General features: G+C 35.2%; 1 protein-coding gene across 6 annotated transcripts in view; it reads right to left on the minus strand.

The window, feature by feature from the left end:
* Positions 1-20,796, minus strand: part of CHN1 (chimerin 1) — a 194,641-nt gene that overhangs the window by 113,931 nt on the left and 59,914 nt on the right. For 5 of the 6 annotated variants that reach the window (XM_041722806.1, XM_041722800.1, XM_041722801.1 and 2 more), the window contains 2 exons: positions 5,222-5,253; positions 2,812-2,925 (listed from right to left, as the gene is read on the minus strand). In XM_041722806.1, the coding sequence (XP_041578740.1) occupies positions 2,812-2,925; positions 5,222-5,253 (146 nt within the window). The remainder of the gene's footprint in view (positions 1-2,811; positions 2,926-5,221; positions 5,254-20,796) is intronic. The other variant, XM_041722802.1, reaches the window with a different exon arrangement.

The raw sequence follows: 20,796 nt of genomic DNA on the forward strand, positions 1-20,796 counted from the left end.
AAACTCAAAACTAAAGTTAATTTTAAAAGCAACTTATGTATTTTTTAAAAAACTTATAAACACCAAAAAAATGTTTGATATGGGATATGGTGTCTAAGACAATGTGAGATGAAGGCTTCTAAATGCAGTACTACCAGGGCCCACAAACATCTTAATATAGCTAAGAAAAAAAAGAAAAGTGAGGTCTTGGTTTCAGTCTTGTGGACTGACTAAATAATAGTGTCACCAGCTAATAAAGGGAATACAGATGTTACAGCGTACTTAGGAGGAAAATGGACAAGTTCAGTTTTGGACACAACAAAGTTAAGGTACCAATGCAGCAACTTGAATTCAAGGACTTGTTTTTAAGATTTTATTTATTTATTCATGAGCGACACAGAGAGGCAGAGACATAGGCAGAGGGAGAAACAGGACCCCCATGAGGAGCCTGATGTGGGACTTGATCCCAGGACCCCAGGATCATGACTTGAGCCAAAGACAGACGCTTAACCACTGAGCCACCCAGGTGCCCCAGTTGTTGCTAACTTTAGGGCTGATGGCTAACACAATAAATGCATAATGAACATTGATGTTTATAAATTATGAAACTGGCTCCCCTAAACAGATCATGCATAATGTTGAAAACAAAATAAACTGATGTGACTTGGAAGAATCATCAGTCCAAATGGGGAATATCCAATATATCAATACAACCTATTTTCATATTCTCCTTAACACTTTCCTGCTATACATCTAGTTCAAATCCAGGAAGATCATATTTCAGCATGTAAATTACAGTGTATATTCACAAATTCCCTACTCCAACTACAGACCCTTTTACTCATTACTATTTCTTTTCTATGTATAGTTTTATGGTTATTTTCAATAACAAAAGAAAGGCTGTAAAAAAAAAATAAAAATAAAATAAAATAAAATAAAAAAAAAAAGAAAGGCTGTATGTTTCCTCCAGACATAAGAACTAAAAACATTCCCATCCATCTCATGCTCATCTATTCTCCAATTTCTATCTCAGATTTCCTAGGCTCAACTGGATGGAAGTAATTATAAAATTACAGGATTATATTATATTGTATTATATTATAAAAACACAGTTACTGTATTCCTACAGTTCCTACAGGTAGGAAGGAGGAAGAGCCTTGGAGCTTGAGGTGCCACTTTTCTCTACACTAAACCCCTGGCCCTAGGATGTTCACTGATGTCCTTCAGTGAAAAGTAAGGGACAGCCACGCTAGAAGGTGAGTGGCAATATGATATAATGAAGTACCTGAACTTTGCAATGAGGCAACACTGAGCTCCAGTTCAGTTCTGTAACTTCCTATGTGACCTTGGAGCGATTTAGGGCAGATAGCAATAAAAGGAAAGGACAGTGTTGTGCAGATATCTATCTATATTTCCCTCATCCTACGTCCTTCTTCATTATTCTGGTCCATATGTCTTCATGTGTACACTCGCTTACCCCAGACACACAGTCAGACTATTGGGAAATGGAGTGTTATGGAATCTTAGAATTACAGAATGCTTGCCATAAAAAGAAGAAAAAACTGACTTCAGGGAATTCTGTGATTTACCTGAATCGGTCTTTAGTTCATTTGGTGGTAAAATGAATAAGTATTTGAATTTCCAGCCCAGAATTTTTCCCCATATACCATAATTTAAACCAAAAAACAACATAATTAAATAATTAAAGGAAGATTCACATTTTATAATCTGCCATTAAAATCAAATTTCTGCACCTGCAAACAAGCTTTATTCTCCAAGTGCACAACTGATTCAGAATTTGGTAGAAAACAATACTAGATTTTTGACAGAAAGATTAAGTCTCGTGGATGGGATTAAGAGCAGTCCCTGCTAACTCAAACAGGCATGAGTGATCAGAGAAGGAGTTCAACACGGTCATATTAGAACAACAACATCATCTTCCCTGTTCTCTCATTGTGGCTACCCAAATAATTGCCATGTCTCTGACCCCCTTCTGAGGAAGTCTCTACTTTTAAGTCTTTTCCAAAGAATGGATGAATGAACGCACAAAGACAATGGATAATTATTCCAAGCCTTTGGAGAGGCAGCAATGGAGAGTGACTAAGAGCCTAGACTCTGAAGCCAGATTAGCTGGCTTCAAATATCAGCTACCCAAATTCCTAAACGTATCCCCCTGGCCAAGTTACTCCACTTCTACATCCTCAGTTCCCTTCTCTGTGAAGTGAGGATAGTAACAGTACACACATCCTAGAGTTGCTGAGAAGATTAAATGAGGTCCAAGGCCCGGCAGGAAGTAAGCCCAGTGGGTAAGCATGCTATTGTATTACTGTTCTGTTATTACTGCAGGGCATGGAAATATCTGTTTCTGTGCACTATACTGTAAGTTAAGAAGAGCCAAAATACTAGGCAAAGTTCAGTTGAGAGGAAAGAGCCAAGAACTCCCAAGAAAAGCTGCTTCAACCAAAAGCCAACGTAAGAGAAATGATATTGGCTTTAATTTTATGAGTTACAAAGATCTTTTCTCTCAGTTCCTTTCCTTATTCAAGAAATCGATGGGAATTGACACAGCAGGACAGATGGGACAGAAAGGGTAAGATGAAATAGAAGAAAGCAGCTACAATAAAAATGCTTTAAAAGTTTTTCAATTCTTAATTACTGAGTGCTACCATTCATGAGGAATTTTTTAAGGGTCTCAAAGCTATTAAAATGGTAATTAGGTCCCAAGAAAACAAGAACCAATTCAATTACATGCTGGATGCTTTTAAAATTTAAAGCCCTCTATTAAGAGGGTTTTAAATGAAGCACAGTTATAATTACAGGTCCATGACCAACCTTAAAGCCAAAGTGTAGGTTCCCGGCTGACGCTGGCTCTCACGAATAAGGTAACTCCCCTCTGCCACACTCAAGAGCTGGTCTGCTTCTTCTCGGGAGATCATGCCGTGAAATCTAAGAAAAAAGTCAATTCAGAAACTGAATGCTTTCTACCTTTTTTAGTAAAGCAAAATAAAATAAACCCCTCCATGCTCTCCTGTTATTTTCTAGACAAAGTACTGCCATATAGTCGAAGGGGAGCAGTTGAGTTTAACTCTGCTTGTGTTTCTCTGGGCCTGGCCCCTGGCCAGCTTCCCTGTGGTAACAAGAACCATACCAAAGTAGCTCTCCAATTCATTTAACAATTTTGAAATCAAAATTCACATCCATCTAAGGGAAGATCAACCACCTCTCTCTCGAGAGGACGTTCCCTTCTCATGTAGCTGTCTGACCATATGGACATACTAACAAATATCCAGCAATGTGTCCCATTTCCTTCCTGCACACTAGTGGCACTGCTCCAGAATTCTGGCTCACAGTCTAAGTTGGCAATTTCCCAGGACCCTGGGTTGCCCTTAATTGGCATGATTGCCCAATAATGTGCATAATCTGCATCACTGGATACTCAGGCCAAAAGCAAACAACAGTAATACTTGCTTTCACTCCCTGCTAAAATCCTATTTTTGATTAACAGGGAAAAAAGCAGGAAGAAGAAAAAACATAAATAACACAGTCTTTACACAAAGACAGTAGATTCATCTACAGCATTCTGACATAAAACACTGAAAAAAAAATGTCAGTGGTGACTGATGATTACTATTAAAAGGAAAAAAATCTTACATATTTGTATGGTGATTTAAAATTAAAATTTACAAAGAACTTACACATATATTATGTCCTTTCAGTAATTCAAGAATAACTGAATTGAGGGATTGCTCAAGTGATACCGTGTGGTTTTCACTAGTATGAAAAATACAACAGTCACTTGATTTTGGAATGAAATGGCACCTTGAAAATGTAAGGACTTTACTAGTGGACAAGTGGCAAATTTTTGGAGTTTTTATAATGGAAATGGTTCAGTCTTTCTCAATTTTGGTCTTAAAACAGTTCATGGTACATATGTTCAATTCATGATAATCAGAGCAGCTAGGTTTAAAAGTGGACCCTGGGAATTTCTTATCTTCATATATCTCTCAATCATTCAGAACCAGATCCATCAGACTCTGCCAGAGGCAGGAAGACTACTGGTAACCTATGCCTGGTAGTAACACATACCACAGATTAGCATATTGGCATATTGTTTTAAGTTTACATGACATCAGTTAATAAAGTTGGTAAAATTTAATATTTATTTGTTTTTAAAAACTCAATTATTTTAAAAGAAAATCACAATGAAGGATACAGACTTTGGAACAGAACCTGACAAAGCTATTTAAAGATCTGTAAAACTCTTCATACCATTTGAACCGAAATTTCCACCCCAGAAAAAGCTTTATGCACTAAGATGTTTCTGATAATATCATTTTATAATATAGTTTAGAAGCAAACTAAGTGCCAAAAGCAGCAGTGACTAAATTACAACCATAAGTACCATCAGTGGCTCTCCCCAACTCATAAGTGCCTATGTTCTATGTTCTATTCACAAAAGTTATGAAAACTTAAACAGAATTTTTAAAAATTTAAAATACTTGCTACACACGTCATTGTTTATCTGATATAATCTTAAGTCTTGAAAAAGGCTTATTCGAGGAATGATTGGGTTATAGGTGATTTTTATTCTTTGTTCCAAAGGGCTGTATTTCTTTTTTTTATAATCAGAAAAATTAAGCATTTAAAAAATTACTACAACATTTTTCATAAAATAGAAAAATGTTCATTATTAAGTGGAAAAATCAGGCTATAAAATTAAATCTATAATATCTCAATTTTGTAAGACCATTAGGAAAATAGATCCTCAGAAGGTAATACTTTGGATTGTTAACACTAGTTACTTCTGCATAGCATAAATTTACTTATAGAAAATCTGGAAAATAAAGAAAAGTATAAATATACAATAAACCACCCTACCCTCACTGTATGTACCTACATAAATATACATTGACATGCTTAATACATATACACACAAATATATACATTTTCCTTCATACACATCAAGGATTAATTATTTATATGAATTGCATCTTTATTTTATAATTCCATATACACATTTTTCCATGTTATTTGCTTCTCTACACTATTCTCTTTACTTTTCATATTTTCACCAGTTAGAATAATTTGTAAACAGAAAATAACTTAACTCATTCAAACTTGAATACTTCCTTCATCTTGCTTTTTTTTCCCATCTTGCTTTTATTTTTACTACAAGCATCCATTTACCTGTCTCTCTTAAATATTCCAATCTATAAAATGTTTTCTCATAATCCATACTTACTCTCTTCCATAGTACTTTGGTCTGTTTTCCACCTATTTGGGAAGGAAAAGAAAGATATTTGTGAAGATGCAAATGTTCAGAACCTAAATCAACATTTTGTATATGTGGTAAATTAAAACATACATTAAGAAAAGGAATTAGAATAAGATTCAAAATATCAGAGACTGGAGTCCCAGTTCTATCAGCAGGTTAACTGTGCCATTCGGACTTGTCATTTCATCTCTCAGGTCTATTTCTCATCTAAAAAGAGCTATGTATGTAAAAAGAGTTGGATTAAATCTAACCTTTCATTTCTAGGATTTTATGAATCTGAAAAATATTTACATCATTTTATCCAAAAAAAGTAAAATAAAACTTAATGCCACAATTGTGTCAGAACAGATTGTAGCTTTTTCTCCCTTCCTCTCTCTCCTGTTACTCCATCTTTTCCATTCTGTTCACACCTCAATATAATCTTGCCCTTTTCTCCTTCCATCAGCTCTTCCTTCACCAGACTTTATCCCTCTCCTCCCCGCAGCAGTGCATGGCAGGTATGCTGGCTGTGGCTAAAGAAAGGCTCCACAGAAAGGATTCTAAAGAATTTGTACTGGAGTAAAGTGAAAGGGAGTATCTGGCCCATACATTCAAGAAACATTTACTGTATGCTCATTGTGTGATAGGTGCTGTCCTACCCAGAAGAGGACATATTACTGTAATAAGACAAAAACTGTCATTACTTTTTGAAACTTAGAGACATACAAGAAGTTTCGAGAAAACAAACAGTAAAATAGAAAGTAGTAATAAGTGCTATAATAAAAAAAATAAGTCCGTATAATGTGAAAGGGAGGGCTAATGAGGTATTTAAATTGGGTGGGCAGGAAAGGCCTCCCCGAGAAGGTGACATTTCAACTGGGTTCTGATGTCCTGAATGTCTTTTTCCAAGAAGATATACAGATAACAAACAGACACATAAAAAGATGCCTGACATCACTAATTATCAGGGAAATGCAAACCAGAACCACAATAAGATTTATCACCTTACACCCGTCAGGATGGATAGACTAAGAAACACAAGAAACAAGTTTTGGTGAGGATGTGGAGAAAAAGGAACCCTCATGCACTGTTCATGGTAATGCAAACTGGTGCAGCTGCTGTGGAAAACAGTATGGAGGTTCCTAAAAAATTTTAAAAAGAGGGGCACCGTGGCTGGCCCAGTCAGTAGAGGGTATGACATTTGATCTCAGAGTCATGAGTTCAAGTCCCACATTAGGTGTAGAGCTTACTTTAAAAAAAATTAAAAATAGATATATCATAAGATTCAATAATTCACTACCAGATATATACCCAATGAAAAGATATATGCACCCCTATGTTTACTGTAGTGTTATTTACAATAACCAAATTATGGAAGCAGCCCAAGTGTCCAGTGATGGATGAATGGATAAAGACAATGTCGTACACACACACACACACACACACACACACACACAATGATTACACAGCCATAAAAATGAATGAGATTTTGCCATTTGCAATAACATGAAGATATTATGCAAAATGAAATAAGTTGGACACAGAAAGATAAATACCATACGATTTCACTTTTAAGTGGAATCTTAAAAAAACAAAATGAACAGACTCTTAAATACAGAGAACAAAATCATGGTCACCAGAGGGGAGCAAGAGGGAGGTGACAGGTGAAATAAAGAGGATTAAGAGGTGCAAATTTCCAGTTATAAAATAAATAAATGATGGAGATAGAAAGTACAGCATAGGGAATATAGTCAATAATGTTGTAATAACATTGTACGGTGACAGATGATGACTACACTGGTTGTGGTGAGCACTGAGTAATCTATAAACTTGAATTAATATGTTGTATACCTGAAACTAATGCAGCATGGTATGTCATTTATGTTTCAATAATTTAAGATATAAAAATAGACTTAACAGATTAAAAATATTTTAATAAAGAATTTTAAAATGAAAATAAATATATTTACAGTAATATACACCAAGAGGGGAATTAGTAAGCTGATTTATAGTAAATGCAGTTTGGAGGAATGATGTGGATCTACAGGGAGTAACATGAGGAAGTCACCAAGACAAACCATTGAATATAAATGTAAGTCATGGAGTAATTATACAGTATGGCACCATTTAGGAAAAGCCCAGGGACACTATACTTTAATATACATTTACAAAATTGAGAGATATCTGGAAAAATATATACCAAATTCAAATGGTTTCCTTCCAGGAAGGTTGGGGAGAACTGAACTGATGGGCCCATTGGGAAGGCAAAAGAAAGACTTTAGTATTATCTGTAACATAATTTTTAATAAAGAATGCATTTATGCATTGCTAATATTATCTGATAACACCTTTAAAAATAGAAATCAAGATTAATTTTTGTGTAATTTTAGAGTCTTGGACATATTAAGATATATTCCCTCAATAGGGTCCCTCAAATCTTAACATCTTTGCAGGTGGCTGAAGGTAAAAGAAGCTTATCAGGCCTATGGGAATGAAGTAAAAAGAAAGGAAAGTTCTTGAATACACTGTATTCAATGATGGACATTCTGGACAGTACAAAGAAGTGGTGTAGCTGAGGTACTGGTGGCCTTAAATGGTGTAGCAGTCCAATGGTGTTACAACCCAAGACAAATACTGATTATCTGATATTCCTACATTAGGTACACAAAAATGCTTCCACTGATTACCTAACTACTCATCTTCATAAAACAATTGATTAGGTCTTACACTGCTGAATAATTACTTTGCTTTGCCCAAAGAATTTTGAACTAAAGGAAATTAGGAAAATTTAATTTTTTTTAAATTAAAAAAATTAAAAATTAAAAAAAGGAAATTAGGTAAACATTGGATGATTAATACAATACTGTCAAAATAAGCAGTAAGTCCAAAATAAATTGACAAAACAATCGCCTATTTTCTGCTTTTCTATAATGGAAGTATCAAATAAAACAAGTTTAAACTGACTTTTTTTTCTCTTCTATCTATATAGTGAAGGGTATCAGAATATGCCACTTCAGCATAAGGATTATTTTGAGCTGAAGGCAATTAAGAAACCACAAATAAAGAAAGAACAATGGCCCTCCCCCTTTCACCTCAAAGTAGGACATAAATTTCCCTTTGTAAAGGTGCCCTCTCCCATAACAGGGAGAGAAGAACACAATGATTCCAGGGACAACTCTTATCCACTGAGATGACTGGAGTCTGCATAAGAAACCTTACCAAAATACCCTTACTTACTAAACAGTTCCTAATCACCATTCCACAACTCATCCTAACCCCTCTGAGGCCCACACCCCTTTTGCTTTGCCTGGTCTCTTCACCACACCTTATCACCCTTTGTTAAAGTGGTATATAAGCCACCAGTTGAAATTGCCATTTGGGGTTTTATCAGCTATGAGCCCCTCTTCTCCTGTGTGCAGAGGAAATAAACTTCTTCCACAATTAATCTCTCTTCTGTCAGTTCAATGTGTAGGCCCCAGACACTGAACCTAAGAGGAGAGAAGAGGTTTTCCTTCTTTACAACAGCATTTAGATTTTTGCTGATGTGTAAGATGTCATTACTTAAGTTGTGATCTAGAATAATCTTTTCAAATTCACGGATATGATAGCATTACTCTGATAATCAAATAAAAAAGGGTTAGTAATACAAATAATGATTATTAATGATCCCAATTAATCTACTTGCAAATACATCCAACTGGGAATTTAAATGTTATATGCAATAATAAAAATATATTTATGTTTATACAAATATTTGTATGCTTGTTTCTAAGTTTCAAAAAATAAAAATAAAGTTCACAATAATAGTCGACTTTACAGATTAAAAGTAGCTGAAGTCAATGCGACTAAGTGAAAAAGGATCTTAAATTAGCACCTACGTTGAATTATATGCTTTGCTTTCTCTGATTTTCTATGTTTACTAGTTAATATACCATATCATGGGTAGGAAAAATGGAAAATGAGGAAGAACAAAACAGACCCCAACTAGAAATAAAAGGTGCTGTAGCTTGGTTGCTATGATGTAGATCATGCCACCAGAGAAAGAAAGCTGTAAATTAATCTACCATTACTGAATATGACATAAAGTGCACAGTATATACAAGAGCTAAGTAGTAGGTATCATTTTACAATATTTTAAGTATCAATGGTATTTGTTAAATTAACATTTACTGTAGTTTTGTGACTAATGAATTATTTTTTCATTTACTGTTTTTTTAACAGTGTTATGAACTATTTTCTTCATATATAAAATAGTTTAATCAAATTCAGCAACTACACTCTTTCAAATATTATCTTATTGTCTATACAAACAAGATCTTGTTTAATATATATGTTTCTTGCTCTCCAAAGGAAATCTGAAAACAGGAGGAATAAACAATAAAAGTATTATAAATGTTATAAATGTTAATTCCTTTCCCTCCTCCCACACTATGTTATAGATTATTTTTTTTCTCAGATTATTTTTTTTTCTTCTGTCCCATGGCTATAGTTCAGAACAGTTGTATCCCCCCACCAAATTTTTCCAATTTAAATTCAGATTTAGGGATCCCTGGGTGGCGTAGCAGTTTAGCGCCTGCCTTTGGCCCAGGGCGTGATCCTGGAGACCCGGGATCGAGTCCCACGTCGGGCTCCCGGTGCATGGAGCCTGCTTCTCCCTCTGCCTATGTCTCTGCCTCTCTCTCTCTGTGTGACTATCATAAATAAATAAAAAAATTTTTAAAAAAGCTTTAACAAAATAAATAAATAAATAAATTCAGATTTAAAGAATATATATTTCTGGAGGCAATACCACTTGAACAATGAAGCAGAACATTGAGAAAATTTCTAAAATGTTTAGTACTGCTCTTTTATAACAAGGCTATTAACCTACTCAGACATCACAGGAAATCATTATCTCCTCCTCGTTCCCATTGTAACAGCAGTAAGTACTTGGAGGCAAGTATTTAAACCTAGCCTGGAAGTCTTTACGATGCTTATAAAAGTTAGGATATACATACATGAAATTTTAAGAAATAATACGTATTTCTAGAGTATGTATATAAAGGCTACACATAAAAGCACAATTTTCCAAGTATCAAGATTTTGTTTTGCACCGTTTTTCAAAATGCCTCAGTTTGGAGGCATGGAAGGGGGGAAAGGGAGAAAAGTGTACATTTGGTATTTGCTTCATACAGTAGTAGGTTCTGAATTAAAAACTAGTAAGTCAACTCTAGCTTTGGATCTATTTTAGTTTCCCATATTAAAGTCAGGGAGGAGGAAAGGGAGAAAAGAAAGAGGAGAGAGGAGGAGGAGTTTTACAACCACTCAAAGATAATGGGAGATGGGAATTGAATAACCCAGAAGGATGTGCTACATGTAGACAATGCAGTTTGCCACTGAAGTACAAATTATTTCACTACATTTTCTAAATACTGGGTTTTTTTCTCACTGCATTTTACACCATAGAAAATATCAACGTTGATAATAGTTAAGCCTCAACAAGACAAAAAAATTATACTTACAAAAATTAAAAAAAAAAAAAAAGAGCAGAGCCAGCATAGTGGAAGAGTAAGTACTCATCAAAGAGCTACATAGCTGGAAATGACTTGTAGGGAAGAGGTGACAAAAATGAGATCAGAGATATTATGGAACTTACAAAGATTGTTTAACTTCTTATCCCCCATTAATAGTAAAATAAACTTCTAGGTACCTGCTTTTCTCCTCAATTCTGTCACATTTTTTATGATATTCAGACCAAAGTTACAAGTGCTAAGAACACAGCTTGTTTCCCACTGTATTTTAGACTTATCCAAGAAAACCATTAACCTTCAGCATACCTTATCAGTTAGTTCTCTATTTACTGCCAGATTTCACAAATTCAGTAAAGAATATATATTTATGGAGGTTTTTTTTAAAAGCTCTTTAATGACTAGTGACTTGCTGAAAATCAGTTCAGTTTCCTGATATTATATTTTTTATCAGTAGACTACATGAAAAAATGTATCAGATAAATTTTTTAAAAATTATTTGTATTCACGGGATCCCTGGGTGGCGCAGCGGTTTGGCGCCTGCCATTGGCCCAGGGCGCGATCCTGGAGACCCGGGATCGAATCCCACATCGGGCTCCCGGTGCATGGAGCCTGCTTCTCCCTCTGCCTATGTCTCTGCCTCTCTCTCTCTCTCTCTCTGTGTGACTATCATAAATAAAAAAAATAAAAAAAAAATTTAAAAATTATTTGTATTCACTATTTACCTACTTTGGATACAAGTCACTTCTAGGTTATAGGAGTAAAGAGGTGGAAACCACCAATCTGCTTATGTAACAGTTAACTGGTAAAGGGATTCTATTTGGAATTGTATTTGTGATCCCCAATTTTATAAATATACTTCTACCTTAAGGTATAGATTTTGATATCAAAGCATACCTTACTAACCAAGTGCCTATTGAACAATGAATTTTAAACTGGAAAGAACTTTGTCATCGGAAAAGATGACAAAAAGGTGGGGGGGCTTTTCATTTTTTTTTTTAAATATTTTATTTATTCATGAGAGACACAGAGAGAGAGAGAGGCAGAGACACAGGCAGAGGGAGGAGAAGCAGGTTCTACACAAGGAGCCTGACATGGGACTCGATCCCGGGTCTCCAGGATTAGGCCCTGGGCTGAAGCAGTGCTAAACCGCTGAGCCACCAGGGCTGCCCATGGTGGGGAGCTTTTCAAAAGTAAAATAAGGTGAAAACAGGCTTTTGAGTGATAGGATGATTTTAAAATAGTTGGTTTTAATAATTCAATATTACTATTCCGCATTCACTGAAAAATGTTTTCCAGCTGCAAAGTATATTGTAAGTGGTAACAGACTGTCACAATATCTAAGAGATCTATAAGCATGATAATCTTTATTTTTATAGAATCAAAATTAAGCTATAGGCTGTCAGCATATAGTGGCAATCAGTGGTGAAGCTAACAATTTCAATTATGGTGCTTTCCTCTCACTTCTGAAACAAACTCTTGTGTTCCCACCTAGCAAAGTATGTCCCCTAAAACAGCGTAAACAAATAATAATAATAATAATAATAATAATAATTTTAAAAATAAAAAATAAATAAAACAGTAAACATAAAACCTCCCATTCTTTCACTTATTAGTGAAATAATAAGTCACTTAGTCTTTATTTAAGCATTTTACTTATGTGTCAAGCACTGAATGTTCAAGGAACCTGGGACATACTGAAGAACAAACCAGACCAAGATCCTATCCTATGGAGCTTATATTCAAGGAAGAGAAGATTACAATAAACATAATAAGTAAACTATATATTATATTACAAAATGAAAAGTGTTATAAAAACAAAGTAGAATAAGTAAGATTTGTAAATGCTGGGGGGAGTGATAAAATATAATTTTAAATACAGTGGTCAGCATGGGCCTCATTGAGAAGAGAAGACTTGACAAGACTTGAAGCATATGAAGAAGTAGCCATTTGGATATTAGAGAGAAGAACATTCCAGAAAGAGGAGTTGGTGCAAGGGCTTGGAGAGAGGAGCACAGCTAACATAAGTGAAAAACAAGAAAGCTGGTTTGGTCAAAGCACGACAGGGGGAGAAAAGGACAGTAGGAGATGAGCATAGAAAAATAAAATGATAGGGAGATCATGTAGGGCCTTGGAAGCAATGCACAGTTCTGAGTAGATAAGAGACAAGCTCTGACTGAAATTTTAAAGGGAACACTCTGTGATGAGAACAGACCAAAAGGGGAAAGTTCAGTAAGAACTATTTCAGTTACACAATTGAGAGGTGACTGTACTTTGGGGCAGAATAATTTACTATGTCAAAATGACTTAAATACATACTAACTAGACACAACAAAAGTTTATTCTTTGTTTGTATAATATCCCTGGATAAGTAATTCAGGTCAGGAAGACAACTGTTCTATATCTAGACAGCTTCCATCTTTTCTTTTAGCTCTACACCATCTTTTTGAAAGTCCCCTGTTTTTATCTAAATACAAGCAGAAAGGAACATAATATGGAGGAAATTAGAATGGGAAGTTTTAATGGGTCCTGCACTTAAGTTCACTTCTATTCCACAAGAGAAAACTGTCATACGGACAGAACTATATAAACGAAGATGGGGAAATTTAGTCCAACTAGGTTTCTCAAGAAAGGAAGAATGGATTTTGGTGGGTCTCTTAGCAATTCCCACAATTCATACCCAAATGGTAGCCATGGAAATAGTAAGAAGTGGTAGGATTCTTAACATATTGTGCACATATTCTGAAAATAGACCCTGTATGATTTCCTGATGAATTAATCATGGGATGGTGAGAGGAAAAAAAAAGAAAAAACCCTCAAGGATGATACATGGTTTTTTATCTAGGCAACTGGAAAGAACTGCCATTAACCAACATGTGGAAATCTTTTTTGCTAAAAGCAGGTTTGGGGAGGAAGATAAATGTCAGTTCTGTTCTGGATGTGTTATTTGAAATGACATCAAGGGAGAAAGGATGTAGAGTAAGCAACTGATAACGTGGTCTGGAACTTGGGGAAAGAGGCTGGACTGGAAATGTCAGTTGTATTAAAGCCTGAAACTGGCAACAACATCAGGGAATAAATACAAGCAGAAAAGAAATGAAGATCAAGCACTGAGTCCTGGAGCATCTGAACATCCAGGTCAGGGAGAAGAGGAAGCAGCAAAGGTGACTGTGAAGGCAAGAGAAAACCCAAAAGTCGATAATGTCTTAGAAAGGAAGTGAGGAAAGTGTATCAAGTTGAGAGTCATCCTCTGCACCTCATGCTGCTGACAGGTTAAGCACAAGAACGGACCATTAGACTGAGCAAGGTGGAAGTCATTGGTGACCTTGCTATACAGTTCTGATGGAGTGGTGGTGGGTAACAGCCTGACTAAAGTGGGTTTAAGAGAAAATAGGAGGAGCAGGATTGGAAACAGCAAGTATTGACAGTACTTTCAAGTGTTTTCTACAAAGGGGAACTAAGGAATTGGACAGAGCAGATGGACAAAGTAGGGTCAAGACAATTTTTAAGATGGGTGAAATAATTAAAATGGAATGTTCATGGCCTAATGTAAAAAGAGAAAAACTGTTGATGATGAAGGAGAGAGGTAATTTCTAGGATTAGGTCCTTAAGTAGATGAGAGGAAATGGGGTCTGGTGTGGTGGAGAGCTACCCATCATCTATGATAACAGGCAAGAATGCAGAACAGTGGATCCAAATGATAATGGCTGAGTAGATGTGGCATTCTAAATTCGTGGGAGTTCTCTTCTGTTTCAATCAGGAATAAAGTAGGATATAGATTATGAGCTGAGAAGTAGGGGAGGAATAAGGTATTACAGGTTTGAGGGGAAAGCACAGTATACCTACCAGGGAACAGTAAGTATCAAGTTGAGGTTCATAAATTCAATGTGAAGCCTGTTGAGCACTTCATTTTTCTCCAGCCATATTCAGTCTCTTGGGAGTACAGTACATGCAAAGTAGGCAGGAGCAGGGTTGTGGTTTTGTCAAGCAAGTCTGACTTCAGAGAAGATCACGAGAAGGAAGCTGACTGGTTCAGCGACATCTATGAGACTTCTCTCTCTCTCATTCAACCTCATGACTATCTACTCACCAAAGTCCTGTGAATTCTACTGCTTTACCTATTCCCATTTCCTACCCTCTCGGTTACTCTAGAAACACTTGATACGCCCTTATCACTTTTCACTAGGATTACTGTAATCCCTTCTAACCCCATCTTTGTCTCTAAAATGCCCATCTTCCACATTACAGACAGAATGTGCTTTCTATGCCTAAATCTAAATCTTCCCATAACTATCAGGATAAACTCCAAATGTCTGCACTTAGAACACAGAAGTTTTTATTAGTGATGCCTGCCCAGCTCTGTGGTTGCATCCGCAATGCTCCCACAAGTACTCTGCGCTTGCACACATACAATAAGGGAACTGCCACCAAAATCAGCTGTAATGCTGGATACACGGCCCCATCCTCCACCTAGACAGGAAGATCTTTGAGGACAGGGGACCTGCTTTACTTGACTTGAATCCTGAGGATTTAGCAGATAGAAGCCCCTCAGAGAATAACGGTTCCATGAATACACACATGCCACAAAAAAGGACTGGAGCCTAAGAGCTACAGATATGTTTTTGTAAACCATACAAGAGCATTATGTTGCAAAATAAATATTGCACAACAATATTCATTCATTCATTCAATAAACATTTAGGGTCTTTATTACATACAAGTCATTGGCAGCCAGGTGCCAAATATAATCTACTGGAGTGAGACAGTCAGTAAAGAAATGATTATAGTCAATCCTACTTCTATAATCAGATTTGGAGAGAGACTTTTTAAAACATGTGCTAGCAAACGTATAACAAATATACATCTAACCGGTATTGTGCCTAGATTAGAACATATGTAACTTCCTCTATATTTCTCATTACACTAACAGCACTGAACTTGTTTGATGCATACTGTCCAGCCTCAGTCTGTTTTACCCATTTACCCTAGTAAAACACAACTGTGGTTGTTATAATATTAAGAAGCTTCCTCAAGAATGCTATCCAGCTCCCTACAACACCAGCTCCAAAAATATGTCACAGAGAGATTTGGTTTATGCATTTAAAAATCGTAACTACATTCTCACTATTGGACTGCTAGAAAAAATAAAAAGCATATGCATATTAAGGCTCCATGTTTAAGGATGCCCAAATACCAAACTAGTTTGATTTATACCATATTAGCACGAATCAACTAAAGATGAAAGTTCTTTGATATCTCTACTTAAATATACATATTGTATACTTATATAATTTGTACCTGTGTTTATCTCTTTACACACACACACATGCACACACATTTATTTGAATCCAACCACTTACTTGACATAAAATAACAAAATCACTTTTTACATAACTAAAAATCACGTAAGTATATATTTTTAAATTATCGAAAGCTATATCATTGAATTATATTATTTATACATTTCTATATTGACCCAGAGTTATATACACAAACATATGTACCATTACTTTACAGGTGATAAGGGATCTCCAGGGTAATTCTGAGTATGTAAGACTTTCACTTCATGTGATAAATTCAGAATTAACTCTACCATAAGATAAAACTACATTGTAACAATATTAAGAATCATTTTCAAGCTTTTAAGTATTTGCTTAGTCTCTAAAGCATGCTTAAAACACTCAGTTATGGACCCGCACATTTTTCCCTCTAAAAAGATTTATTTGTATTTAAATTTCAAAATTTTCTGCTAACAATAGCCTTTAATAAAAAAGTTCTATATTTTAACATTCACAATGGCAATTGGTAAGATCTTCTGAAATTAAAAAAAGTGTATTAGATGTAATTTTATTTTCTGTCAAATTATGTTACTTCTCACTATTAGATATATTGTGTTTTTCGAGTTCTGTCTTCAGTAATTTATGATTTAACAGTTGAAGGATTCAGGTTTTAAAATAAGTGCTACACACCTTGGTCTCATGAATGCTAACAGAAATTTAGCTGAGGAAGAGCAGGATACGGTGGTCATCACTGGAGCTCAGGGCTTAGATCACGAGAGAAGGTCACGAGACATGGCTGGTAACTAAATACATATTCCCTTTAGGTATGCATAATTCCCCAGCCTCTGCATTTATCATCTGTGATACAATGCTATGGGATTAGAAAAAAAAAAGGAATGGCAATGTGCACGTCCACACAAACAGGGTCAGCTCTCCCTTTCTTACGACTGTAGTAGAGAAATCTCCTTAAAGACAGTGTCACTGGACCATTTTTATATGATTATAATTAGCACCCACATAATTTAATAACTTGTATTTAAAAGAACCGTCAGTTTATCTACTGCATTAACTTCTCTCTTTTTCTCTCCACATTTCAGTGGCAATTAAATCCTGTTGCATTTTCCCCCTTAAAACACAGTGGCCACTTAGCGCTTAATGTCCCAAATCCAATTCCTCAGTTAAATATTTGAGATTGAACAGCAACTGGTTGCTCAGTACAGTTTTACTTTTAGTGCTCATCACTCCCAAGATGATTCTCCCAAACCAGCTATTTATCATTTAATCAAGACTAAGACTGAAACTTCCTTTATTTAAGTATTTTTATGTTAGCTCCATTTCACTGATTAATGCTTTACTTTCATTTTAAATAGATACCTAAGTTATTTGACTGTTTTACAGGAATTTAATGAGACCAAATATTGCTCAAAATAAGTAGATTAACAGCATTAGTGACATAAACACTCATTATCTACATTTATAAATTTAATCATTAGAGCAATGTTGAGTAGGAATGTCACTTCTTTAAAATGAGATCATTTCTCTATCTTTATTAATTGCAATTTAGTTGTCACCTGGTAAAAACAGAAAGACATTAGGTAACATAAGAGATTGGTCAAATATAGAAACAAGTTGTTATCACTACCAATTTGCTAACTAATTATGCATGCATAATTAATCTTTATTAAGCTGTCAAAGTTGAATAGCTAACAGATTATCAGTTTTGAACAACATGCAAGTGTGGTTACAATGTGATAAGAGAGCTAGTCCACAGCAAACACTTCTGCCCACAGAGCAACATTCCTTGCCCACCAATTTGCCCTTAGAACATGATTACTAATTTCTTGTGAAAGAAAACTAACCAGAGTGAAAACAATTTAAATAAGAAAATCTCAATTGTACCCTTCATTTCGTAGTGCTTATATGCCTTCCTTGAACCAACAGTATAGAATATGACACTCTTGTTTTTCAATGGATGGCAGTATTTGGTCAACCACATCACAAAACTAAATCAAGAAAAATTATTTTCAGAGACTCTATGAGTCAGCCAATCTCCTAGTATTTCATGTGGTCTCTTCACATCAGAGTAGATCACCAGAAGCCTATATACCACAACAGTTTAGCCCTTTAAAAATTAGTGTCAGTGATTTGTTGTTCCTTAATGTTATACCAGCTGCTATGAGAAATGATCGTAAGTCTACTTTTACATGGGCTATGAAACTACAGTTGGTCAATGTAACATCAATAAACGTACTTCACATAATAAGCCACGTGATTATTTTTTTAAAAAAATTTTACTTATTTATCCATGCGAGACACACAGAGAGAGGCAGAGACAGGGGCCGAGGGAGAAGCAGGCTCCATGCAGGGAGCCCAATGTGGGACTCAATCCCGGGACTGCAGGATCAGGCCCAAAGCCAAAAGCAGATGCTCAATCACTGAGCCACCCAGGCATCCCAACCACATGATTTTTTGAAAATAATTTAGCTCAGGTAAAAACTGGATCTTATTATTAGCCTTTCTGATCCTTAAGAGTTACGTACTTTATTACTGTGATTCCCTTTTCACCCTATGTTATTGATCCTCAGTGAGCACTGCAATCACTTAGCTTATTTGTTGGTTTTTTTTCCTCAACTTTTCTTTTTTTATTCCTTTTATTATGTCTTCATTTGTGTGTCATCAAATTCTTTCAAGAAAGGCAAGGTACAGATATTTCTCAATAAAGATAATTGTGTTACTAATACTTTTAGACTTTTCACTGAACTACTGCCAATGTCTCACTTTCTGTTAAAAGTTTAAAAGGTTGTGTCTGGTCAGAGAAGGAAACAAAATGAAATGTTTTATTAAACAGCATTTTAAAAAATTCTCACTACACATAAAATTATTTCATCATCCTTGATCATGGCACAGTAGCAATTAAATGCAATCTTTAAACACTACATGCAGGCTGGACATCTACAAATATTTAAATTGCAACAGGACATTTTAAAAGATAATCTCATGAAACCCTGCCTAATTTGATAAATTGTTTTTATGACGTTATGACATTATACTTTCAAAGCTATTCAGTATTTTTTAACCAGTCTTCACAATAACAAAATCCATTTCAACTTTTTTTTAAAAACAGAAGCAATTATTTTAATAGTATATCATCTAAGAAAGTTATTATGATTCCATATTACCTAATATATAGTTCTTATTCAAATTTCTCTAATTATACCCAAAATATGCAGCTGTAAATAGAAAGAGAGAGAGATCTCTATCTCAGGACCCTATCAAGGTACCTGTACCACATTTGGTTGGCATTTCATCTCCTTCATTTTAGAATAATCCCAACAGGGTTATTTATTTTATGAATGTGACATTTGCGGGACAGATGTCTTATAGAATGTACACATTTTGGATGTGTCTGATTCACATTTCATTAAAACACAGAAGTTAAGCATTTTGGCAGGAATACTATATAGATGGTTTTGTACATGTCTCATTACATCACTTCAGGACACACTTGTCAATCTGACCCATTACAGGTAATACTAAATGTGATCACACGAATGAGAGTGTGATGCCAGACCTCTCCACTATGAAAATGTATCTTTCTCTTTGCAATTCATAAATAATTGGTGGAGTGACACCTTGAGATCATGTAAATATCCTCTTCACCTACAATCTTTCACTCAGTGGTTTTAATGTCCAATACTGATCTTTGCCGGACTCAATGATTAGCACGAATTATTACCACTCTACATGCTTAGCCGCCCTTCTGCTGTAAAGGACAACTCTACATTCTGCCCCTCTCCCCCATTTTTTCTTTGTATTGGGGTAGTTTTTTTGGGCATCATTATGGACTAACATATTTTTTCACTTGGTATGTTATAGTTCATTACTATCATTTTTCTTTTTGATATCAAATTACACACAAATTTGGCCTGTGAGAACCCTTCATTCAAGTGGGCTGCTAGGTCTTTTGACATGTCCCCAACCATTTCTGAGTTCTTCCTGCTTTCTGATATAAAATGTTCTAGGATCTCACTGCCCCATGTTCTGGAATCAGGAACTCCTCCAAGGAACACTGGCAACCTTTAGTAGAAAATACTTTTTGGAAACCAAACTTTGGCACTGAGTATGTTCATTCTTACTAGGGCATCATTGCCTTTAATGCCTTTCCATGGACTGAAATAGAACACATATTTTTTAAAATCTGTGAGTTCATATTAATACCTCCAATTCAAACTCAAAACCATGCTGTACTTCTCAATTCCCACTACTCCATATTTTTATCTCCTCAAAACAATGGTTCCCCAAAATCCAATATAGTTACTCATTGCTCTGTCCTATACTACACACAAAATAATTTTACAACTACTACATAAGTACCACTAACAACAATAAATTACCTGTTCATAGGTTAAGATTCTTAGAATATTTCCTCCCAAGTCTATACCATCAGAATATTTATAAGTTACTTAAATTAATTTGGGGGTATGTTATGAATTTGTTAGGTTCATTTGCTTCTATTTGTATTCAAACTTAAGGTTTGCTTTTTAATCACTTTTTACTTAATTTTGTTGTGTGAATATGTGAAATATTTGCATAGCTTAAAAGTCACAACTTTATAAAGACTTATCTGTAGAGGGGTCTAACTTCCATTCTTATCCTCCCCACACTGCCCCCTACTCACTCCTTACAGATGACTATTTCACTGGTCTCTGGGTTAATTATTCCTGTGTTTCTCTTCTGCAAAAATCAGATTTTTTTTTATTTTCCCCCTTTTTAATTC

The sequence above is a fragment of the Vulpes lagopus genome, chromosome 11 (genome assembly GCF_018345385.1).
Source record: "Vulpes lagopus strain Blue_001 chromosome 11, ASM1834538v1, whole genome shotgun sequence".
Taxonomy (NCBI): Eukaryota; Metazoa; Chordata; class Mammalia; order Carnivora; family Canidae; genus Vulpes; species Vulpes lagopus.